This window comes from Diospyros lotus, chromosome 6, assembly GCF_014633365.1.
Source record: "Diospyros lotus cultivar Yz01 chromosome 6, ASM1463336v1, whole genome shotgun sequence".
NCBI classification, from domain to species: Eukaryota; Viridiplantae; Streptophyta; class Magnoliopsida; order Ericales; family Ebenaceae; genus Diospyros; species Diospyros lotus.
The window spans coordinates 41,857,075-41,883,211 of NC_068343.1; the positions used below are offsets into that span (position 1 = coordinate 41,857,075).

The 26,137-nt window shown below is 36.5% G+C and overlaps 1 protein-coding gene across 5 annotated transcripts in view; it reads right to left on the reverse strand.

The window, feature by feature from the left end:
* LOC127803337 (UPF0481 protein At3g47200-like) overlaps positions 1-25,928 on the reverse strand; it is a 59,933-nt gene extending 34,005 nt beyond the window's left edge. Inside the window, exons 1-6 of one of the 5 annotated variants that reach the window (XR_008023499.1) lie at positions 25,594-25,928; positions 24,527-24,622; positions 24,249-24,323; positions 23,824-23,892; positions 14,979-15,052; positions 11,464-12,316 (exon numbers count right to left, since the gene is read on the reverse strand). Coding sequence is in view for 2 of the 5 variants with exons in the window: in XM_052339489.1 (XP_052195449.1) it covers positions 12,210-12,316; positions 23,824-23,892; positions 24,249-24,323; positions 24,527-24,622; positions 25,594-25,720 (474 nt within the window). In the remaining 3 variants the exon portion in view is untranslated. Of the gene's footprint in view, positions 1-11,463; positions 12,317-14,978; positions 15,053-23,823; positions 23,893-24,248; positions 24,324-24,526; positions 24,623-25,593 lie in introns of those variants that run through there. The other 4 variants (XM_052339490.1, XM_052339489.1, XM_052339488.1 and 1 more) reach the window with 4 other exon arrangements.
* Between the last annotated feature and the right edge of the window lie 209 nt (positions 25,929-26,137).

Below are 26,137 nucleotides of genomic sequence, written 5' to 3' on the forward strand. Positions count from 1 at the left end.
GTGAAGGCGCGCAATTACACAGTTTGGTGTTAGTCCTGGTCGTGTCAATGTGAAATGAGGAAGTATCCTCATGGGGCACTGGAGGGGTTTCCAGTTGATGACACATGATCAGTTGCCAGGTGGTAGCACCTGATGGCAATAATGGGAGCGTGAGGCTTGAGGACTGTGAAGTAAAGCCTTGTGGGTGCCGTGTATGCGTTTAGTATAAAGGTTTAGCGGGTCTTGGTGGTTAGAACAGGCAGATTTGACAAAAGAGATCCAAGGTGATAAAAGATGGTTGGTCAGGACAGAGTTGTGCCACTTAAAGGAGTGTGGCTTCGGAGTGAGAGCTATCAATGGTAGTTGAAAAGTGGTCAGAGTAGAACTTGAGATGTTCTCCTAAGAGAAGTTGAGCATGAGGCAATAGTGTGGGATGAAAGTCTTATTGCACTACAACTTTATCAGGAGAGATCACCGGGAAAGGCCAACGTAATGGCGAGTGCCTGAGTCGGAAGGTGAGTCCTATGGCATCAAGTGGAAGTGTGAATTCCACATGAGTGGCAGGGGTGATTTCCAATGGGTGGAGTTTAAATCGAAGCGGTAGTCGATGATTGCAAGAGTAGTGCCTGGAGTCAGGTTGTGTTGGTTATGAGCCGGGCGATGCAGCTAGAGCTAAACGAGTTTGTTAGATGGAAGATGATGGCGAATTTGAGATATCGCCAATGGGTAAAGAGAGCTCGAAGGAAGAGCTTATGGAAGAGATTGGTTTCCAGGAATAGTGTTGATGTGATGAAATCACCTAATGGCTGTGAGTGATACAGCTAGAGGGATGCCTTAGTATGTGGGCAATTGATGAGAATTAACCTCGTGTCAAAGGTTAATGGATGTGAAAGGAAATCGGTTAGTGAAACTGTTATGGTGTTAGAGCCATGTGGTTGCCCACAGAGTGGCGTGAGCTGGCTGTAGCAAAGTGTATAAGAAGTCCGAGAGAAGCCATAGTCTCTCAGGGATTTAGCTAGCTGCTATAAGTATAGAAAGTGATATGAGAAAGGCGACCTAAGAGTGGGGTCGTGCTGGTGGCAGTGACCAGTGAGATTCAAAGAGCAACAAGTCTTTTGAGATGACATGGTGGTGTCATTGTTGCTGTCAGGGAAAAGAGGTTGTTAGGAGGTCAAAGGTAACCATGGTGCATGGTAGCACCTTGAAGCCGAGTGAGAATAGCCATGAAGACTGGTGCTTGTGAAATTTGAGATGCAACGACCGTGAGGGGAAATTCGTTGTTGTCATGGTGTTGTCCTTACTGAGGAGGACAAGGGGAACCATTACGCATGGTTTAAATCAGGTGTCTAATGTGAATTGAGAATGAACTTGATTTAGGATGGCTGAAAGTTTCGTGTCTCTAGGGTAAGAGGCTCTGTTGAGAAATGGTGAGATTTGAGAAGTCCCAATGAAATTGGAGCTGGACGAGTAAATTTGGTTAGAAGACCGCTACAAGAGTAGGGGTGTAACCATGATAGCTTATTGTGATGTGGACCAAAGGCACGAGTCATCCTACAGGTGCGATGTATAAGTGATTGTGCTGATGGTAATAAGCCAATCACTTGTGCCACGCACCATGGGTGATGACAAGGGCCGATTAATGGTTCTGCGACCTTAAGCACAATGGTAGGATCCTGGACTCGTGGTAGGGTAAATAGCCAAGGTAAGGCCTAACATGGGGACATGATTGTAAAAGCTGAAATGGGGTGAAGAATTGAAGAGGGGTTGCTCAGTGAAGAGTTCCCTTGTATGGGTAAGAGACCCCTACTAGCGTGTGATATCGGCTAGTAAGTATCTTTCTGTGCTTAATGCGAAGAACTCCTGGTTGGGAGAAGGTTGTGGCCGGAGCATGATTAAGCCCGAGGTGAGATTGTAATGGTGTGTGCATCGCCAAGCTCGAGTTGGACTCGGGTAATGCACGTATGGTTGAAATGTGTAATTACCTGACATGGTGTTAGGTATGTCAATTTTGCGTAATCGTATCGATAAATGAGGGTCAGCTGGTCAAGGTAAAAGACCATGTATGAAATGATCGAAGTTGGCAAGGTGGGCCAAATGGGTGCTTCCCAGGTAGTGCTAGCATGGTAAGTTGATCGGTAATGAGAGGTTGCCATGTGGATCAACTCAAGCTATGCAGGCGTGTGATTAATGGCGGTATGCCATGGTGGAATTGGTGTCTGAGTGTCTTATGGGCACTAGAAATGACATTGCGGTGAATTATCAGTGCTAAAACGTTGCTGGTTGGACCAGCGTAAAATCGTGGCCATGTGTGATTGACAGTGAGAAACGTTGCCATGTGTGATCGACGTAAAATCGTGATAGACTGATCAACGATGCAATGTTAGCGTATGTGGTTTCGACTGATGGGAAAATGGAAAGTTGACAGCAAAGTGATGCTTCGAGGAAGAGAAAAATCCATCTATAGATGGATAGAATTGTAGTAAACGAGACCAATGACCAGAGGTGCGGTTTGGCGAGAGGCTAAAGCGGTGTTCGATTATTAAATGTCCCCGAGAGTTGGGGGACCAAAAGCCTAAGCTAGACCTCGAGGTAGGTGTAACCCAAGGTAAATGTGAGGAATGGATAGGCTATGAGATTCTCGAGCAGGAGAATTTGGCAAGTAGCCCGAGAATGTGATTGTCTTGGGTAGGAGAATATGGTAAAGTGAATTTCAAGGACAAAATTCTTTTAAGGGGGGTGGAATGTAACACCCGATGTTACCAATGTTAAGAGAATGAGAAAGGAAGTGAGAAAATTTCCAAAAATACCCTTGAGGAGGTGATGATCCTTGAGATTGAGGGTGCCCTATGAGAGGGGTATTTTGATAAATTGGAAATAATTCCTATGTGGAATTAGGTGAGCAAGTGAATAAAAATCCCAAATTGGTATTTATGTGGAGATATGGGAATAATAATTCATGAAATGAGAAATTTTGGTAATTTGGAGTAATTCCATAAAGGAATTTAATTATGGAAATAGGGAAAATGGTGATATTAAATTATTTGAGGAGAATAATTAATTTTCCCTAAAATGGTGAATTAATGTGGTAATGCCACATGGAGGGGATTTAAAGAAATGCAAAAAGAAATGATATTGATCATTCTTGCATTAATGAGAGACATGATTATATGGATTAAAGAAAATCCAAAAAAAAAGTGAAATTAGTCACCATTAATGTTTGAAATTATGGTGAATTAAATAAATCTAAAGGAAAATGGGAAAATGGTCTCCCATTAATGCTTTGAAAAATATGAGATTTATTTAAAGGAGAAAGAAATTATTTATGTCATTCATTCTTGATGTGTGAAAATTGTCTCCTTTTAGTAAATGTTGAGAAATTAATAAATCCAATGGTTGGGATTAATCTTTTAATGGGATGGTGATCCAATGGTGGTGGATGAAAGCTTGTGGTTGGCATGGATTGCCAACTCCTTAAGAGTATGCTTTCTATTAAGGGTGAAGATTCAATCTTTTAAATTGGATGGATGAGATTAAAGCCTCCAAAGCACATGGATTGTGCTTGTTATGGAAGGCTAGGATTTGCTCTCCAAAAGAGAAAATAATGGAGGGTGGAGATGAAGTCTTGCATTTAAAATATCAAGACTAGGAAATTAATCCCAAAAGAAAAGAAAGGAAAGGGAAGAAATATATAAGGGGAAAGAGAGCTTTATGCTCAAATTTTTCCCATCTCAACAGAGTAAAGGTTGAAATCTTCCCATGGAAAGAAAGAGAGAAGAAGAGATGAGAGGAAATGAAAAAAGAAGAGAGATAGGAAGAAGTCTCTCATTGAAGAAATAAATGAAGAGAAGAAGAAAAAGAAGAATGTAATTATTTTCCTTAGGCTTGTTTAAGTTTCTTCCATTTCTTTATTTGGTAGCTTAGCTTCTTTAAATTTTTGTTTTAAGAAGCTCTTAAGGAGAAGAGTGGGAATTGAAGCTAAGTGATTCTTGAAGCTTCAAAGAAAAGAAGAGGTGCTTGAGGAAGAACAAAGGTTGAAGGCAATGAAGCAAGGAGATTTTAAATATTCAAAGAGTTAAAGGTTCAAGAATGAGGTAAGGGATGGCCCCATGTCGAGGAGGCCTTGCATTGCATTGTAAGTAGGTTACATAAACTTTTATGTATCTTTTTGCATGCTTTATTTGTTCATGAGACCTATGGCCATGGGGGTGGGAAAGAAATAGTAGGTTGATGCCTCAAACAATGTTGGGTTGTGAGGATGGAATAACCTAACCATGCTAGCATGCATTTGCCATTACATAGACTTGTTATGCTTGTATTTACTTTGCATATGCACCCTTACTGAGCTTTTGAGCTCATGAGGTTTTATCCTCCCCTTGTAGGTTGTTCTTATGTCAAAAGAGAGAAGAAAAAGTTGCAAGCTTGTGGTTGGAAGCTCATGGTGTTTATTTATTTTTGTTGTAAATTTAAGGCTTATGGAAGCTTATGTTGTTGTGTTGATTTAGGAGATGTAAAATTAATTTGATTGTTAATGGCTTGTTAAAGCGTGTATTTCATCTATTAGGAGTATTTGATTTTATTTTAAGATGAGATGTTGGCTTATGGCATGTTGAAGCCTAAGTTGTGGTGTAAGTCTTATTGTTGGGTGTGTTGTGAGAAGCAACCAAGAAGTAAAATAAAAGGATTTTGTTGGAAAAATAGAGTCAAAATGGGATGAAAGTGAAGTGTTTTAATTATTCTAAATTTCTGAAAAAATTGGGTTTTAAAGGCCCAAGAAAAAAAAAGAAAAAAGAAAAGGGAGTGAATGAGCAGTAGGGGGTTGCCAGCAGCAATAGCAGGCCTTAGGGCGGCCAGGCGAGCGCAGACGGGTGCGCGCACGCGCGGGAGGGGGGCCGCGCGCTCGGCCTGGAGCGCATGCAGGTGCGCGGCCGCACGGGGCTTGCGCGGCCAGTAAGGCCCTGCGCGGGTCTTGGGTGTGCCGTTGGCCTCGCCGGCCAATTTTTTTTTAAAAAAGATGAAATTTTGGAAAAATTTAGGGGCATTTCTTAATTGAATTTGGACCCCGGAGGAATTTTCAAAATAAAGGGATTTTTCGGGCATTTTGGAGAATAATGCCAAAATTTTTGAAAATTAAAAATGATGAGTTTTTCCTCCAAAATTGGTGATCCATCAATGGATTGATTTAAATGGTGATTTTTATGGAGCCCGGTAAAATTCTTGGTCGGAAAAGAATTTAAAATATTTGAGAAAAATGGCGTTTGGGCGTCTGAATGAGATTTTCTTTTTAGCCAATGCGGTGTGGTTAAAGCCCAAATTCCGCCAGTGAATCCTGGGGATGAGGGAAGGGAAGGACGAGTCTAGTTCCCACCTCAGGCATTTTATCTTGAAACATGGTCTACCCTTCACCTAAGGCTGGGCAGGTGGACAATTTGGGTAATTGTTCACGAGTAACTCCCATAAGTGGGAGCGGAGCATTACACCACTGCCGGAGCAAGAGCCCCGACACCTCAAGCATCTACAGATTTTGGGTCGAACGGAACATCACCCATGGCCACAAGCCACAGTCATACACTAGCAAGACAACATAACACCCCACGTAGTCACTGGTTTGCCACATACAACATGTCAACACCCCACGCAGCTCTAGCCTCTAGGGTACCCATGAACACAAAACATACAAATAATATTGGGGGTCACCCATGAACACAGAACATACAAATAGTACTGCGAGAGAGAGAGAGAGAGAGAGAGAGAGGGAGAGAGAGAGAAAGCAACGTACCACGACAGCACAAGCACTCTGACGAATCATCGATTAAGGATGCCGGAAGGAAGAGAAAATGAGGTTGCCGATTGGATTTTGTGGAGGTTGCAGTGTGAGGTGGCTGTGAGAGTTAATGATTGTTTAAAGTGGCATAAACCTTCTGCTAGGTGGTGCAAGTGTAATGTTGATATGGCCACTTTCAAATAGGATAACAGCACAGGTTTTTGAATGGTTTTTCGAGGGGATCAAGGGAATTTTCTTGCAGCCAGATCAATGTTGATAGTTGGGGTGCTTAGTCCAAAAGAGGTTGAGGCTATGGATTTGGTGGAAGCTCTATCGTGGGTTCATGAGCTTGGCTTTCAAAGAGTTGTTTTTGAGGTTGACTCCACGGCAGTAGTAGATGCATTGGCTTTCTCTTGGCAGGATTTATCAAAGTTTGGATCACTTTTACATCAGTGCAAGAGTATTCTGGCCATTTATCCTTTTATTGTGTTAATTTTGCTTGGAGACAAGCAAACGAGATAGCTCAAGCCTTAGTAAGAGCTTCACGTTTATATGCTAGTCCGTTTGTGTGGTATGAACCACCAACTTTTATTATTTCTTTGTTGAGCAAAATTTGTAATGTGCTTGATAATTAATATATGATGGATCTGTTTCTTCAAAAAATATATATATTTTTTATTTTATTTATTTAAATTGTTCGAACGGTTCAGTCCAAAATCGAATCGCCACTTGAATAAACCGCAAACCATGCAATCTTATCAAAGCATTTTAAACCGCTAAGCTTAAAAAATTGATCGATATGGTCTGATCCGATTCAATTCGATCAATTTTTATGGTACACTGATTGTTTTAAACACCCTTAGGCAGTGGAGAAAGTTTGGACAGACAATGAATTTAGCAAAAACAGTCCATGGATCGAGAACCAACTGATTCACATATGACTATTTAATGTTTGCTTCCAGCTCATCCTCACAGGCTGGCTTGGCTTGTATGATTAAGAGGTCTTTGCCATGCCTACTGGCTCGGGTAACTAACTTGAGAAATTATTAATCTTATTAATCCAAGCCGTGCCTAATCATGTCATGTCATCTTGTGTCCTTTTCGGAGAGTTTTTCTGCAACACAGAAGTATTAATTGTACTATGTAATAATATTTTTACGTGAAGGAAAAAATAGAAAATTAATTATATTAATAATCAATAAATTTTACATCTCATTACTGTTTAATTATTAAATTTTAAAATATTATTTATTAATCACTAATATTTTAAATATATTACTATTTAATCACTTAACTTTAAAATAATAGCCATTAATTACTAATATTTCAAATATATTAATATAACAGCTATTATAGTTATAGATTTAAAATTAATGAGTAACAACCAATATTTTATTTTTTATGATTAAAAATTAGTTATTAAATAATAATAATTTTAAAATATTAATGATTAATATGTAATTAACATATAATGACTAAGTAATAATAATTTTTAAAATATTAATGACTAATAAATAATATTTTAAAATTCAATAATTAAACTTCAATAATTATTAATGTAATTAAACTGATAAATAGACATGCTTGAATGCGCGAAAGAGTTGCATTCTACACAAATCTTTTACATTAGTCTTAATATTTAATGATAAAATGTTGGATAATGTTACACGGCCAATTTGGCTAACAACTTGGTTGACAATGGTGTTCTAATGACAAATTTACCCTCTACTTTAATTACAAATTTACTCTCAAATCAGCTAAAAAAATTGAAATCTCGCGCAAGACCTTCTTAACCTCTTTTTTGTCCTTTGAAACTCATTAGTTTTTTTAGAATATCAAAAGGGAGTTGATTTTTTAATAACATAATATCACGCATAATGAATAGCGAATTAAAATTTGTGATCCTTGTATTGTCTTTCTTGGGGTCTACACAATTATCCATGAACTTGATGAAAAAACAACTATTGAGAAACATCATCTCTGCAAACTTCTCATCTTTGTCTTTAAAAGTTTTTACTACATCTCAGTATAGTAGTTTTTAACTTTAACCAAAGACATTTTCATCTCTTTATACAATTCCTCCGATAGTTTTCTACATTCACAGGCATATTGTTCTCTAAATTGAATTTTGAAATCTTCTATTCGTTTTAGCCTATCATTTCCATGGTGGTAAAAGTCAATTGCAACTATCTTGGGATAGTAACAATTGTTACTAGACTCCACGTTGCGAAGTATGGCTAGAATTTTCTGGATTTTTAGTTTGCCTGAAACTAGATATTGAGAACAATTAAGAAACTAAATATCAATTTGATGAAACAATTATCTGATTTAAGAAACCAGAATTTAGGAAACTAAATATGTGATATGCCAACACCCCCTTTCAAATTGGAGCTTAAAGATTTCAAATGCCCAATTTGGATAACAAGGTATGAAATTGCTCGTGTCCCATAGCCTTGGTAAAGATATCAACTAATTGAAACTTAATAGAAATGTGTCTAGAATTGATGTTAACTAAAAGCTTTTCTAGTATAAAATGACAATCTATTTTGATGTGCTTGGTGTGTTCATGAAAAATTAAGTTACTTTTGATATAGAGAGCCAGCTTGTTATCATAAAACAAATGGATCGACGTGGAGAGTCACATGGTCAAATCAGGAAGCAAACTTCAAACTTCAAAACCAAACTAATTTGCAAATAATAGAAGAAAGAATTGATATTTGGTTTCAATAAACGAGTAGGAAACGATGAGCTTTTTTTGATTTTCAAGAAATTGCAGAATCAATGAAAAAAAGAACAAAGTTATGATAGAGCGATAAGTAGTGGGAAAACTCGCCCAATCTATATCGCAAAAAATAGTACCTTGCATGGGGTAGATTAAAAACAATGAAGTCACTGCATCACACATCAAAAAAGGACTACATAGGCTTTGGTGTGAACTGATTCAAAAGCTGAATCGAGTATGACATATCTTGGTGAGCTATAGTGAAGTAAATAAGATAGCCAAGTAGACATTGATATTACTCGATATCTAAATTAGGAGTACGAATATCACGAGATAAATGATGTTGTTAAGAGAAAAAGTAGAAAGTTGGTGGCAGCTAAGGATGCCGATTTTCTCACAAAATATCTAGACAATATTTTCATTTACACAGAAAAATATCTTCCGAAAAGTGAGCCACTTCAAGATCCAAAAAATAATGCAAGGGTCCAAGGTCGTTGAACTTGAACCTTTGGTGTGAGCAATTCTTAAGTTCAACCACCATCATGGCATGATCACCAGCCATGATCATATTAGAATGTAAATGGTAACAGCAAAAAAAAAAAAAAGTACATTGTACTCAAGTCAAGGAGGAATTATCAGACTTGGATTGAATAAAATCGAAATTAATAAGAGCTATAGAAAATTTATCAAACCACTAAAGTGAAGCAAGTTCCAAACCATACATGTATTTTCGTAAACAACATAATCTTGCATCAGTACTGAAAGAAAACCTAGAGGTGATATCATATAGACCTCATCACCAAGATTCCCATGAAAAAAAGCATCATTAACATCCAACTAGTCTACCTCCTAGTTTTTAGTTATAGAAACAAATAATAAACAATGAACTATGGTTAATTTTCAATGGAAGCAAAAGTTTTGGTGTACCCTTCACCTTATGTGTTATCATTTGGCCACTAATTGAGCCTTACCAGCATTCAATGCTCTAATTATCTTGAAGTTTAATCTTACAAACCCATTTGCACCAAATGGGTTTCTTGCTAAGAGGTAGATCCTCAAGCATCAACTTTGGTTTACTTCAAGAGCTACAATTTCAGTTGCCATAGCATCTCTTCACTTGGTAATCTTAACAACTTGTGAATATACCGGAGGTTCAGTATGTGTAAACAATGCCTAGAAACCATGGCTTGAAATAATGCTCGAAAATCATATCCTGAAATAATGCCTTGAAACGATGTCTTGAAACTTTTGGATTACTGAAAACACTTTATTTCCCCAAAAAATTCTCAACAAAGAGAAGTTAGAAGGTCTGCGAGGATCTTTATAAGACACATGTCAAATGCCTAAGCGGTGAGACGATCATTGGCTCACGTTAGCCGCAAACATGAGGACCTTGGCTACAAACTCTGGCCGAAAAACATGTTTGCTACAAACTACATACCCTTGGTTGCAGACTTTGTTGCCAAAATTATGTTTGTTGCAAACCTCATAGACTTGGAAGCAGACTTTGTTGCCAAAGTTATGTTTGCCCCAAACATTATAGGCTTGGCCTCAAACATTCTAGACTTGGCTACGACTTTCAAGACATTATTTTGGGAAGTGATTTCCGGACATTGTTTCAAGACATGGTTTAAGGACAAAGTTTCAAGACGTCGTTTCGAGATACTATTTTAGAACGTTTTAGGACACTATTTTAGGAGGTTTTAGGATATGGACTCAAGACAATGTTTTAGGATGTTGTTTCAAGACGAGATTTTAGGACACTATTTTCGAGCATTGTTTCAAGATGTAGTATTCGAGCATTGTTTTAGGATGTAATTTCCGGGCATTATTTCAAAACCTAGTTTTAGGACGTGGTTTCTGAACATTGTTTCAAGATAAAGTTTCTGGGTATTGTTTCTAGTCGCTCAATCGATTCTAAATACCAAGTTTCATCTCCATCTACCTATCTTACATTATAAATCTCAATTGTTGTATTTTGTCCACAACAAAAATATTAATAAAATTATTCATAATTTCATAAAAATATTATTTAACATAAAATTATCAAATTTTACATCATTATTATAATCATATCAATTTATCATTAATAGAATGTGTTGATAAAAATTATTTTTTGTAACTTAAAAATAAAATGTGTATGTGTTAATAAAATTACATATATTTGTTCATTATCAAGTTGATATTTGTTGATATTTTTATTGTACATCAATTTGTTAAGTTTTTTAAAATAAAAATTTGATAAATTTAAACCCAAGCGTCAAACTTGAGCTTGAGGCAAGCCCCGACTTGGGCTCAGCTCGAGCTCGCACATGGCTTCCAAGTTTGACCCAAGCTTGAGCTTGACTTGAACTTTGTTGAGTTGAGCCGAGCTAATGGAAGCTTGACACGACTCGACGTGGCACATTTGCAATACTACCCCTAAATATCTATATATAAACTAACTCAAATGGTGAGAAAATAATGTGAAAATTCATCGACTATCTTGATATGGTTAGATATCTTCCTGGGCTTGGGGCTGGTTGGTAAAGTAGAGATGTCTTATGATTCACATGAAGACGTGATTAAATTGAAGAGTTTTGAGGAGCTACAACTTTCTTTGCTCTCAATGCTCTGAAACCATCTAAACAAATTGATATTTAAAAATAAATTCTCCTTTTATGTGTTATTTTGACCATAAGAGGTTTATATACATTACAAAAGATCTCTAATTTATGGGATTTACAAGGAGACAAATATGACTCTAGAAAATTGAATATTGAGAATAATTAAAAAATTAAATAGTTGATGAGATAATTACTAAACTCGAGTTTAGAAAACTAAATAAATAAATATGTGAACTTGTAGATTTTCCATGTTGATAGCTCGATTCCACCATGGCCAATCCTTAGGACTTTAATCTAGGACTGAGATCCAATGCAAATAATGTTCTTAATTAAAATTCATACTTCTGGACTCTTTTATTTAACTCAGAAAAAAGTTTGTTAGGTGATTATGGTTGGTGTGATTCAAATTTGGATTAGATTCTTTATAGAAAATGGAAATTAGGGTGAAGAGGCAAAATATGCTACATCGATTTTTCTTAAGTTTGATCCCCGTTATTGATCTCAACCACCAAATTTTCCTAGACTCAACCCATCAATACCTAACCCCCCCACCCAAAACAATCAATCAACCCCTAAAGAAAGAAAGAGGACGTCACCACCTCAAATAACCAATGAATCATCAGATTAAGCTGGGACAACCGTGAATGCATAGCGCCCATGACTTTCTCAGGCATCTTAGAAAAAACCAGAAACTCTTAGGGTTTGTTTGGCTATGTGTTTGAAGAGCTTATAAGCTACACCAGCAACTTATAAGCTAGACAACTTTTCTTCTATAAGTATTTGACAACACTTAAGAGTTTATAAGCTTAATAGCTTATAAGCTCGTCACACAGAGTCTTGAAAAAGTTGGTACCCCCAGCTTTTCCAAATAAACTGTTGGCAACTTATTTGAGTTGTTTGTAAAATGATAAACTTACCCTCATAAATTTAAGTTATTTACAACTATACCCATTTTCTTCTTCACCTTCAACCCAAATCTCCATCGTCGCCATCCAACTCTGCTCGTCGTTGCCACCGCAGCAACTTTGACCGTCTGTCGCCTCTAACTCGTCCGTCATTGTCGTCGTCGCTGTCACCGTCACCTCCAACCTTCTTCGTTGTCGTCTGCATTTGCCATTGGCTGTTTCCTCCTCTTTCGTCGTCAATCGCTTCCTCCTCTACCGTCGACTGCATCTTTCGTTGTCAATTCTTTCGTCATCGCTTGCACTGTCGACTTCTTACTCCACCATTGACTAATTTCTCCTCCGTCTGCACCATGAAGACCCATGTATATACGGGTCAGTATGTATCGGTATATATGTATATATATGTAAGGTATATATTTAACAAATATATATCATATTAATAATCTTTAATAATTATATATAATTTATCAAATAAAATTTTATCATTAAACATTAATTTATAATTAAATTTTATTAAAATAAGTATTTTTATTTCTTTTATTTATATTTTTTAACATGTCTATTTTCGTCTTTTTATCAAATTATGTTAGCTTACGAACTCTTTCAATTTAAATACAGAATTTTTAACTGATAGCTTATAAGTACATCTATTTAAACATATTATTAACTTATATGCTACACATCTTAAAAGCTTTATATCACTTATAAGTTAACCAACTTATAAACTACAAAAAAAAATAAGTTTAACCAAACTGGCCTTTAAAAAAAGCTAAGACTCTTCTAAGGTCTAGTAGTGGTGTGGGGCGGGGGGAGAAAGAAAGAGAGAGAGAGAGAGAGCCAAAGTGATGTTTCACATTAGTTTATGACGACGTTGAATGAATTGTAAAAATTGACAAAATTTAATCATAAAGAAAAATTTAAAATTTTAATGCCTCAATAATTAAAAGTTTGAGTTCCTAAATGTTGTCTAACTAAACGTTGCTTACCATTTTCGATTGATGATGTGTTCATATATGTTCGTTCATCAATATCCATGGCATGCTAGCAAAGTAACTTTTTCATTACTATACAAAATTAAGCATGTTACATTTTTTTTAATAACCTATGTATTCGAGTTTTGCTTAATTAATTTTAGAGGAAAGCAGACTTCTCCCCTGATTGTCCTCCTAATAAATTCATATGTGCTTACATCCTATACAAATATAGAGCTAGACATTCAGAATAATCTGTGGAACTTCTCTTTCAGAAAGTCACTCACACTGAATTAAACCCTGATACTTCAAGTGCAATGTAAAACTCGAAAATTTAAAGGGGTTTAAGTAAAAAAAATTTATAAGACGAAGTGTGATTTTTCAAAGTTTTGGGCCAAAATGAAATTTTTCAAAATGATGAGGCCAAGTGAAGTCTTGATTTCAGAAAACCTGTAACAAGTCATTGGCCATACTAGCATCAAATCGTCAGCCAGGGTTTGGCTAAACTCATCATGTCTTGAAGAAGACCATCAGGGTATGGCTAAGCTCGTCGGAACCAAAGATTTAAACGACCATTTGGCTGGATTTTCAAACTAGGGATACGTAAAAAGACCGGCACAACGATTGAGATCTGGGTGTGTGCGTGTGTTGGGGGGGTGTGCAAACAAATCTGAGCGAGAGAAAGAGGAGTCGGCGGCGTAGGACGGTCGGTGGCCCCGTGGCCGAGGGCTACAGTTTTTAAATGTGATGCCACAGCTCAAAGAGCCCAGATCTGCTGTCCCAAAAACATGTCCCCTTTGCTGTCCACCCAATCAAATGTTGCCACATCACCCATTTTCAAATAGTAATTTTTTTAAAAAAATTATAAAATCAAACCAAAAAATTATAAATGACATATATATATTGATTATATATATGTTATTATTTAATTTTATAATTTTTTAGTTTGATTTTATAACTTTTTAAAAAAATTACTATTTGAAAATGGGTGATGTGGCAGCATTTGATTGGGTGGGACAACAAAGGGGACATGCTTTTTGTAACGTCCCGTTTTTCGGGCGAGTTATTTCTTGGGACAATCCTGGGACAATAAATTTTTTGAACTCATACTAGACCACGTCATTCCTCAAAAGTCCCAGAATTTCCCTATATTAATTTATTCTCGAAAGAGAGAATCATCATATACATACCTCAATTGCAGAAGCTAGAATTGAACCTGATATCTTATCTTAATCATAAATCAATTAATGCATCATCATTCCTCAACGTTAAACATAAATCAAATCTTACATCATCGTTTCTTAAATTAAATTCCCAATACAAGGCTTATTCTTCAATAACTTAAAACATAACACAAATCCTCACTAACATTAACCCTAACTAGGGTTACACATCTACATCGTTATTCCTTATAACGTTTAGATTTCAAAAGTAGCAGAACTTAAATATATGGGCTACATAACGTACATTCATCTCATCGTTTATTTCATCATGCACTTAGAAAGTGCCATTTCATGCCTCATTCATCCTCGTTCCTGCTACAATCTCCATCTAGAACGTTTGAATATTCCAGGGGCAGAAGCCCAATTAGATGATGAACCATCTAAGTAAGAGTATAAAAATCATTTCGTGCATGAATGCAAAATGTCTTTTCCTTTCATTTCGGTTTGAGCCGACCGTTCCTTATGCTACTCTCCATTTTTACAGCCTCCTTCCCAGGCCGAGATGTATGGGTGCACCCTTGGAAAAGCAGCGGCCCCGACCCGTACTCTCAAACCCTTATGCGGATGCATGATCAATAATTTCATCGTGAACAAATGCACATTTCATCATCAATACGTGTAAATGCAATCTACATGACATATTCATATCAAGACATGACAACATGATAAACCGTTTACATAAAATTGGATTTTAGAAAAAAAAAACAACTTACAAATCGAGTCTTTTCGTAAAACTACATTCAGTTGAGAAATATCACTTACAAGAAAGCATTTTCCATAAATTCAAATTCATTTGGGTAGTACTACTTACCTCATACGCATCTCATAACATCTCGATTCTCGTGTCAGGCTTTTGACGTACTCAATTCGAATCATCAACATACCCTGGCCATCATATTCATTTAATAACATCAATATTCCATTCTTCATAATTTTCTCATAACTTATCCTTTATTTCTTCCTATTTTCCTCAATAATTCCTTAAACATTTTCCCCACTAAATAATTTCTGATTAAATAATTTCTAAATAAATAATTCTTAAATACATAATTCCTTAATTAATTCCTAAATAATCCAAACTAATCATTCCCCAAGCATATCCTCGAATATATCTCTATAATAATTCATAAAATAATTATCCTAATTTACTGAAATTTTCTAGAGAATTTTTACTTACCGTAACTTAGTCTCTCGGGCTACCTCGGTATGCGCGTCATGACCTCGAAAGGCGCGTCATGACCTCGATTGCCGCGCAAATTCTCGATTCTCGCTCACTACCTTGATTCTTGTACATTACCTCGCTTCTCGTGCATTTATCTCGATTTTTGTACGACATCTTAATTTTCGCGCATCGCCTCAATTTTCGTGCACTGCCTCAAAATGCGTGCCCGAACCATTTTTCTAGCCAAAAGCTCCGAGATCTCATTATATCTTCATTTCCTATTTTCCAGGATTTTCAAAAGCTTCCTCATATTTTTTCCTTATTTTTCTTATTTTCTTCCTTTTCTTTTCTTTTCTTTTCTTTCTTTTTCTTTTCTTTTTTATTTTCTTTTCTCCTTTCCCTATTCATCTTCTTCCTGCAATTCCCGTGCCTCCCCTGCAACTCTTCATCTTCCTCTTCTTCTTCTTTCTTTTCTTTCTTTCCTTTCTTTTTCTTCTTCTTCTTCTTCTTCTTCACCACCTTCCCCTAAACCTGCACCCACGCACGCCTATGTGCGCTCGGCCCAGCTCCTGCGCGCACGCCCGCGCGCGCCCATGTGCGCACAGGGCTGCCTCACGGCTGCCATCCTCTCGCGCGCGCTGCCTCGCCGACCCTTGCGACCTTCCTTGTTGTGCCTCGCAACCTCGCTGCTGGCTGCCTCGCTCGACACTACCGCGGCCATGGCCGCACATGGAGCTTGCAGCTATGGTCGCTTGCGGCTTCAACGACACTCACAAGCCATCTCCCTCGAACTCTCATCCTCTCTCTTGAGCTATCTCTCTCTTCCTTCCCTTCTTCGGCCATGCTCGGCCATGGCCGAATCGGCCATTGTTGCAACTCTCTGTTTCGGTCAATCTCTGCAACTTCCTCTCTCCTTCATTTCCACTTTGATTTCTTTACATAGCTTGGGCGCCACTCCATTTCTCGACATTCTTCTCAAAACTTTCAGTCCCAATCCCACATGTCGAACTTGACCCATCAAGCGTACAGACCGATTCCTTGGAGCTTTTCCACGCATGCATCAGCTCCCCCCCCCCCCCCAATTGCCATCACGCGAGCATGCCTATATATATAATATGTATTTTATGTGTATTATATACTAATATAATTATGAAAATGCTTATTTAATCCCTATATTTCCACTTTATCACACTTAGGAATTTCTCTAATTTGAAATACACCCCTAACGCTCAAATTAAATTGCATCACGACGCTTTAAACACAAATTAATAACTTTGATAATTACTTGATAAGGCTGATTTTGCCCTCGGGTCCTCACCGGGTCCTTGATTCATCTCGCAACCACTAAAGGGTTGATCGCTATGGAAAACCGAAGCCTCCCTAGGATTCCGTTGAATTCCCGGACGTCCCTTATGAAAATTCGGTATTTCAGCCTGATCCGAAGCTGCATTTTTACTGTACCGAAAATTGTCTTAATTTTGATTTCTTTTAATTCAATAAAGCCTATCTCGGAACGCTCATCGAAGACATGCTATTTTCTTTAGCCAATTACACTTCGGGGCATTCCCTCCAGTTGATTCGGCATTTATAACTGTAATAAATTACACTTAAGCCCTTGTTCATTTGATAATTTCTCCTATGACCCAAGCTCAAATTACTCTTAAGCCCCTTAGAAAATTTGGGATTTTACACTTTTAGGACAGCAGATCTGGGCTCCAGCTCGAGAGCTACAGTTTTTGTTTGTGCCTTCATTTTGAACTGGCCTTATATCTGAATTAAAATTTCTTATCAAATGCTGAAGTTAATTTGTATTTGGTACTGATATCTATGTAACTATTTTCCTCAATAACTATGTTGATTTATCATTCTAGCATGTTTTGTCTCGTCACTTCTGCTTTTTATTTCTATGTTTATTTGTTTTAATTTAATTGACATTGTTATGGATTTTAATTTATTTGGTGTTATTTATTTATTAGTTATTTTGGTTTGCAGTAACGTAGTTATAGGATACAGCAATTTAACCTTTAATATTTTGCATGATGATTTTATTGTGGCAAGGAACTTTTGATAAATTGGAACTATACACTCTTATTGAAAAAGTTGACTTTCCTGTGTCTTATTTGGAGTTTTATGCGATAGATAGGTCCATTATTACTCCTCTGATAGTCTTGTTGCATTTGTGTCTTCTTGCTTGTGGGATGGATAGAACCATTTCTCCATAAGCACTTCACTTCATTATGGTGTTCTCTGTTTAATTAACTTGTTATTTGTCAAAAAAGAATAATGTAGGATAAAGCATAGAGTTGTGGTAGCATGTGCATGTGTGCCATTTCTATTCTTACTATACTCAGCAGCCATGCCTAGTTCATTGGTTCCATGCATAGATTTCATTCATTTGTTGTAATATAGGGATTTGGCCCCTACAAACTAATATAAAGTGTTTACGTGTGCTTGTCATCTTTTGTCTCTGTGCACCATGCTCATAACCTTTGTATGGGAGGTTTTAAGATTTGAATTATTTAATTGTTTATTGTTGTTATCATAATTATTTGATTGGTTATTGTAGGTGTTGGAATTGCATTTGAATTATTTGATTGGTTATTGTTGTTAGCATAATTATTTGATTGGTTATTACAGGTGCTAGAATTGCATTTGAATTATTTGATTGGTTATTGTTGTTAGCATAATTACTTGATTGGTTAATAGATTTGAATCATTTAACAATAGGTACCAAACCACAGAAACTAAACCGCAAAAACTGACCAGCACTAGGTTCTGCCAAAATGCGAAAACCATACCAAACCGCACCGCAAAATGCAGTGCGGTTTGGTGTTGTTTTCCTCACCAAAATAGATCGCGCAGTCTAATTTTAAGGAAAACTGCAAGTACGATTTGGCGTGTTGGTTCGATCAAAAATCGATCAAACCAAACCGTGCACACCCCTATATTTCAAACTAAGATCTATCCCATCGTGATCGAAATGAGGCAAGAAAAGTGTCAAGAAAACCAAAAAAAAAAATCAAGCCAGGCAATGGCCGATGACGACTGGATCGTCGAGGAAGACTATCGAAAAATGGCGCGTCATGAACGTGCCATGTGCGTGGCTAAGGGCACGGAGGCACGCATGAGGAAAGGGAAAATAGAAGAAAAAAAAAATAGGAAAAAGAAAGGGAAGGGAAGGGGAAAAAAAAGGAAAGGAAGACAAAAATAAAAATAAAGAGAAAAAATAATAATAATAATAATAATAATATAGAATAAATAAGAAAAATAGAGAAAATAGAAAAAAAAATTCTAAAAAATTATAGAATATTAGGAAATTAAGTTCTATTGATTTTCTCGAAATTTTGGTCTGAAAAAATATTTGAGCACGTGTTTTGAGACCAAGGCACGCATATCTAGAAAACTCAAAAAGCTATAATCAATGTGAATGGTCGTACCAAAATCCTTCTAAGGTCTCATTTTTACGTTAAAGATGCATAAGTCTTTACCGAGGCTTGGCTATATTTTTCTTGCATCATGTTAACCCCTTATGCATATATGACATGTGGTCTCAAAAAACGTGTAATTTTCAACTCAGCATGATGATTTACATCTTCATACCTGTGAAATGTCCTGATTGGTCATTATGGGGTGGGGATTTGACCTAGGGGCATGGGTACCACGTCACCCCACGGGTGTTTGTCAGAATGTCCATAGAAATATCTCGTGTTGGGGATGAATTTATCCAAAGATATTTGTCGGGATAATTACTTGGGGTTTTGTGTCAAGGTTGACGAGTTGTCAAAGATTGCCCTAGGTCGACAGTTGCATCATGTCACCTGTACCATGCATTCACAAAGTTTTTTTCTTTATACCCTCACTTAGGACATTCATCTTCTAATCTAGACCATATCCTTAAAATATTCAATGGGTTAATTAAGCAATGGGAAGGCCAAGGATATAGCCAAGTTTTAATGTGTATTTTGTGAAGAATTGCACTCTACCTTATTAGAGCCCTACCATCTCATTTTTAGGATGTCGAGAAAGATCAGATGGCTTGTACAATAATTTTGTAATTAGAAGTTACGGTACCCTCTCAAGATTCGATATTGTACCAGAACTATTTATGATTGACTGATGTGATTCCCATAAATTATGATTTATGAAGCAAGTCATATACCCTTTGTCTGTCAGCTGGAAAAAGCAGGCTGTTACATGCAACTCCAAGTGTCTTACTGCTACGCCATGCCCGTGGGAATGCTTATATGTTTCATGGAAATTATAAATTTAGACAAGATAGCCCATTTAACCAACTCCATGTTCAGGTATCATTTCCAAAACAGAGTATTAATCATGACCAATGACCATTTTCTTACCAAATCTATGGATCCAAAACCAAATCGATTCACATATTGTTGTTTATTTTAAATCCATCCAGCGCAATACCAATACATTGGGAATTTATAAGCCCCTTTCTTCCATGGATATTCATCTTCACTAGCATTTAAGGCATTGAATATTTTGTATTTTTGAAAATAACTTCAATGCAATATTTTGAAAGATTTTCTCCAATGGCTACGTACAATCTATATATGGGTGGATGTATGGTAGAGTGGAGTTAAATTTGTTCTGGAGTAAGTAGTTTATGTTTATTGTGTTCCTCCCCTCCTTAAAATTTTTTGAATTCTTAAAAGTGGATATGTTACCTACAGACTTCACCATTGGGTTGGACTTGCTAGAATTGCTAGATATCAAATAAATGAATGCCTCATATTGTTAATCAATTAACATGCTACTAGCATGGGTGCTTAAAGTTCCAGTCACAATATTATTTGTTGGGTTTAAACACAAGTTTGACCTACAAACTTTGACACCTCCTCGGCCTTTGCCCCTACCATAGCCATCAGAGGAATTCCACTACCTAGCGAGCTCATGGTATTGATCCCGATTACCCAACCTTTGGGCAGTGATAATATATTGGTCAAGTGGACTACTTGGTCTAGCCGTAATTTGGTTGACTATTAAGAGTTTATATACAACACTAAATATCTCTAATTTATGAGAATTTACAAGAGACGAAAATACAATTTAGAAATTAAATATTAAGAACAATTTAAAAATTATTGTTGCATTGTTGTCTCGAGTATAGCAGATAGAAGCAATTTTAGTATGCGTCTAAAATGGGGTTATAGTCGGTGGCCTTACGTACTTAGATAATTTAGATTTAAGTTGGGAGAGTAAACCGTTAATTCTAATGCCCAATTAGTCTAGGCTGAGATCTAGTCCAAAGGGTTTTCTCCACTAAAATAAGTATTTTCTAACTCTCTTTGTTTAACCTAGAATCGAGAAAAGTTTGTTGGGTGACTGTCATTCAAATTTGGATTAGGTTCTTTACAGAAGTGGAAATTAGGGTGAAGAGACAAAATATGCAACACTAATCTTTCTTGGGTTCGATCCCCATTATTGAGTTCAACTAGCAAATTTTTATTGAGCTCAACTAGCAAATTTTCCAAAACTTCACTCATCAATCCCCTCAAATAATCAACAGCCCAAGAAAAAAAAAAAACAAAGTTAGCACGTTAAACCAAAGAATCGTCGGATTAAGCTGAGACAACCATGAATGCATGGCACTCACGTCTTTCCCAGACATATCTTAGCAAAAACCAGAAGCTCACAAAAATCCAAGACCCTTCTAAAATCTCAAAGTCGTGTAGGGGTAAGGGTAGGGGGAGGGGGAGAGAGAGATGATGATGTTTCCACATTAGCCTATGAGTTATTGAATGAACGGTAAAATTGACAGAATTTGACTATAAATCTATAGCTAAAGTAAAATTAAACACTTTGATGCCTCAATAATCAAGAATTGAGTTTAGAGATACTGTCGAGCTAAATGTTGCTTACTATTTTCAGTTGATGATGTGCCCAACAAACCATCACTCTGGTGGAGCAATACCTGTTGCATTTCCGTTACTACACAAATTAAGCATGTTACATCTTTAATGTATAGTTCATATTGAAGTTTTATGGAAACTATAAATTTAAGCCGTGTTTGTTAAGTATTGATTGAAAAATATGAAATATTAAAAATACTTCAAATAAAAGTATTTCTTATTGTGCTTGTTAAATATTTCTAACAAGCTTTTAGAAAAGAAAATAACAGAACTTCTTATTTTAAACTTTTGAAATAAATTTATCTCTTTTCTTTTGAAATGAGTTATTTTGAATTTTTAAAATAAATTGGATTTTAAAAATAAAAAGAAAAGAAGAAAGAAAGGGAAGAAAAAAAAAACGAAAGGAAGAAGAAAATAGAAAGAAAGAGAAAAGAAATAATAATATAGAATAAATAAGAAAAAAAATGAAAAAATAGAAAAAAAATTCAGAAAAATTCTAAAAAATTATGGACTATTAGGAAATTATGTTTTTTGATTTTCTCGAAATATTGGTCAGAAAAAATATTTGAGCACGTGTTTCGAGATCAATGCACGCATACCAAGGAAGCTCAAAAAGCTATAATCAAAGTGAGACGTCTTACCAAAATCCTTCTGAGGTTTCGTTTTTGCATAAGTCTTTAATGAGGCTTGGCTATGTTTTTCTTACATCATGTTAACCTGTTATGCATATTTGACATGTGATCTCGAAAAATGTGCAATTTTCAACTCGATCTGTGTCATGTCCTGATTGGTCATTATGGGGTGGGGATTTGACCTAGGGGCATGGGGACATCGTCACCCCATGGGTGTTTGTCGGAATGTCCATAGAAGTATCTCGTGCTGGGAATGAATTTCTTCAAAGGTGTTTGCCAGGATGACTACTTGGGGTTTTGTGCTGAGGTTGACGTGTTGTCAAAGATTGCCCTAGGTTGTCAGTTGCATCATGTCACCTATACCATGCATTCACAAAGTTTTTTTCTTCATACCCTCACTTAAAAGATTCAACTTCTAATCTGAACCACATCCCTAAAATATTCAACATTCAGGTGAATTGAGCAATGGGAAGGGGCCAAGGATATAGCCAAGTTTTAATGTGTATTTTGTGAAGAATTGCCTTCACCTTATTAGAGCCTTACCATCGTCATCTTTAGGATGTCGAGAAAGATCAGATGGCTTGTACGATAATTTTGTAATTAGAAGTTACGGTAGCCTCTTAAGATTTGATATTGTACCCGAACTATTTATGATTTACTGATGTGATTCCTATAAATTATGATTTATGAAGCAAGTCATATACCCTTTGTCTATCAGCTGGAAATGATGATTGTTATAGTTCGTGAGAAGTATATATATAGGTAGATGAATGGTAGAGTGGAGTTAAATTTGCTCCGGAGTAAGTAGTTTATGTTTATTGTGTTCCTCCCCTCATTGCAATTTTTTTAATTCTTAAAAGTGGATATGTTACCTACAGACTTCACCATTGGGTTGGACTTGCTAGAATTGCTAGATATTAATTGAATGAATGCCTCATATTGTTCATCAATTAACATGCTACTAGCATAGGTGCTTAAAGTTCCAGTCACAATATTATTTGTTGGGTTTACACAAGTTTGACCTACAAACTTTGACACCTCCTCTGCCTTTGCCCCTACCATAAGCGAGCTCATGGTATTGATCCCGATTGCCCAACCTTTGGGCAGTAATCATATATTGGTCAAGTGGACTACTTGGTCTAGTCGTATTTTAGTTTACTATTAAGAGTTTATATACAACACTAAACATCTCTAATTTATGAGAATTTACAAGAGACAAATATACAATTTGGAAATTAAACATTGAGAACAATTTAAAAATTATTGTTGCATTGTTGTCTCGAGTATAGAAGATAGAAGCAATTTTTGTATGCGTCTAACATGGGGTTATAGGCGGTGGCCTTATGTAATTAGATAATTTAGATTTAAGTTGGGAGGGTAAACCGTTAATTCTAATGCCCAGTTAGTCTAGGCTGAGATCCAATCCAAAGGGTTTTCTCCACTAAAATAAGTATTTTCTAACTCTCTTTGTTTGACCTAGAATCAAGAAATGTTTGTTGGGTGACTGTCATTCAAATTTAGATTAGGTTCTTTACAGAAATGAAAATTAGGGTGAAAAGACAAAATATGCAACGCTGATCTTTCTTGGGTTCGATCCCCATTATTGAGCTCAACTAGCAAATTTTTCAAGACTCCACTCATCAATCCCCTCAAATAATCAACAACCCAAGAAAGAAAGACAATGTTAGCACGTTAAACCAATGAATCGTCGGATTAAGCTGGGACAACCATGAATGCATGGCACCCACGCCTTTCCCAAGCATCCTAGCAAAAACTAGAAACTCACAAAAATCCAAGACCCTTCTAAAATCTCAAAGCCGTGTGGGGGAGAGAGATGGTGATGTTTCCACATTAGCCTATAAATTATTGAATGAACGGTAAAAATTGACAAGATTTGACAATAAATATATAGCTAAAGTAAAATTAAAAATTTTAATGCCTCAATAATCAATAATTGAGTTTAAAGATACTGTCGAGCTAAACGTTGCTTACCATTTTCAATTGATGATGTGTCCAACAAACCATCACTCTGGTGGAGCCGTACCTGTTGCATTTCCAATTCTGCACAAATTAAGCATGTTACATCTTTAATGTGTAGTCCATACTAAAGTTTTATGGAAACTATAAAATTAAGCCGTGTTTGTTAAGAATTAAATTTAAGCTGTGTTTGAAGTTTCATGCATCTTTAATGTGTTTGTTAAAAATTTAAAGTTAAAAATTAATTGCTATTTTTTTATTTTTTATTTTAATTGTTAATTGTTAATTTTTAATTCTTAATTTTTAAATTTTAATTCTTAATTCTTACTTTTTAATTTTTTAAAATTAAAAATTAAAAATGGGGGGGACCCCACAATGCAATGGGGCGCGTCCCCCCACGCATCTCGGGCCGATATATAGATCTGGTTCATGTTACTCACCAATTTCCGGTGCTCCTCTTGAGTCCATCTGTCCTAATAGTACTTCACCATCTAGTTCCTTCGATATAGAGTCGTCTGCAAAAATATATGACATTTACGGTGTATTTATGTTATTGCTTTTTATGAAGCATCATTCACAATATCCAGAAGAAAATGCCAAGACAGAATAATAATAATAATAATAATAATAATAATAATAATAATAATAAAAAAATCCTTGTTCATTTTTTCTCGAGACTTTAGATGGTCTTATGGAGAGGAGTGATAATAAACAGAACCTGGGACGGCATCATTCGTCTGAGAGTCTCCAACAATATCAGTCTCCCCTTCTTCTTCTTTCTTCATTTTGCTAACTGAGAGTCCGATACTGCGGTCTGAAAGCAGAATACACAACCAAAAATCAACTGTAGAAATAATGCATCTAACATTTTCTTATTCCCTGTGTTAAAAAACCTGAGAACAACCACTGGGCGAAGACCAAGATCAATACCAAGAACAAGAAAAACAACAAGAACGAAAAGAAAATAAATACAACCCGAACACAACACACGCACACAAGAGACAAGTCATATGTGTTAGAATTTTTCCATTATGTGTGCAATATTAATTGAATCTTGTTTTTGAAAAAAGTCAATTGAGGTATAACTTAACAGCTGGAGGTCCAAATAGATTATATACTATCATAATTGGACAGGGACTTGGTGCACTTTGATAGACTTAGACCATTTGTATATATATGATTTGTAGAATAAGTGTAGACCTAATAAGATTTTGTGATGAGTAAAATCCTATTGACTTTATATATATATGGCTAGATTCACTTTTCTTTCTGATTAATCTATTACATCATTTTTTTTTCATTAATAAAAGGTTAAGACATAATAGCACAAAAGAAGAGGAAGATCTAATCTGGTGCAGTGCATTTGTGCTGGTCATTTCAATCAAGCTTTTCCATCTACACTTATGAATTATAAAGGTAATCTTCTATTGAATAATATCAGTATTTTATATGATATGTACATTTAATATATATATATTGTGGAGCATTTATTTATAACGCGTGGTATCAGAGCACACACATATTCATATTGGACCTGACTACACATACTGTCAGTTTTCAATACATATATTGTAAATCTTTTCTATGCAATCTCCATGAATTGAAGACTACTTCGCCTCTGCAACTAAACATATATATATATATATATGCAAGTCATATATATATCTGCCATATCCCATTTTTCTTCTCTAAGCTCTCTGCAACTAAACAAGTATATACATATATACATATATTCTACAATCTGTTCGCTGTTACGGATATAAGAGAGAGAGAGAGAGATGATACCGCTAGGTCGATGGCGATGAACGGAGAAGGGAGAAGGCGGTGGCAGCGACGGCCGTGGCGTCGCTCGTCGTCCCCGATGGCGCGCGTCGCTGGTTTCTGTTTTCACCGTGTTCGCTGGGTTCGCCATGGCTGATCGATTCAAGCTTTCGCCCGTCGCCGGAAGCCATAGTCGCAGCCACCGTCTTCTGCCTGCTCTGGTCGCGCTCTCGCCGTCCGTCGATTAATGCCATGGCCGATCGAATGAGTTGCTTTTCTCGGCCATGGTGTTGGTTCGCAGTGGGCCGATTGAAGATGAGGATGGTGGCGGCGGCGGCGGAGCACAGAGAAGAAATGAAGGGGAATCCTAGCTAAGGGAGGAAGAAGATACGTTTTTATAAGAGGGGTGTTGAGTTAGCAAAATCTGGGTCGGATCTGAGCCGTCTGACCCGATCCGTTGAGATCCATTAGAGGATCTGGATCAGCAGATCCAGGCCAATAATTTTCTCTTGGGCTTGGGCTTGGGCAATTCCTTTTGTCAAGTGGGCCAATTTTAATTCTTGGACCT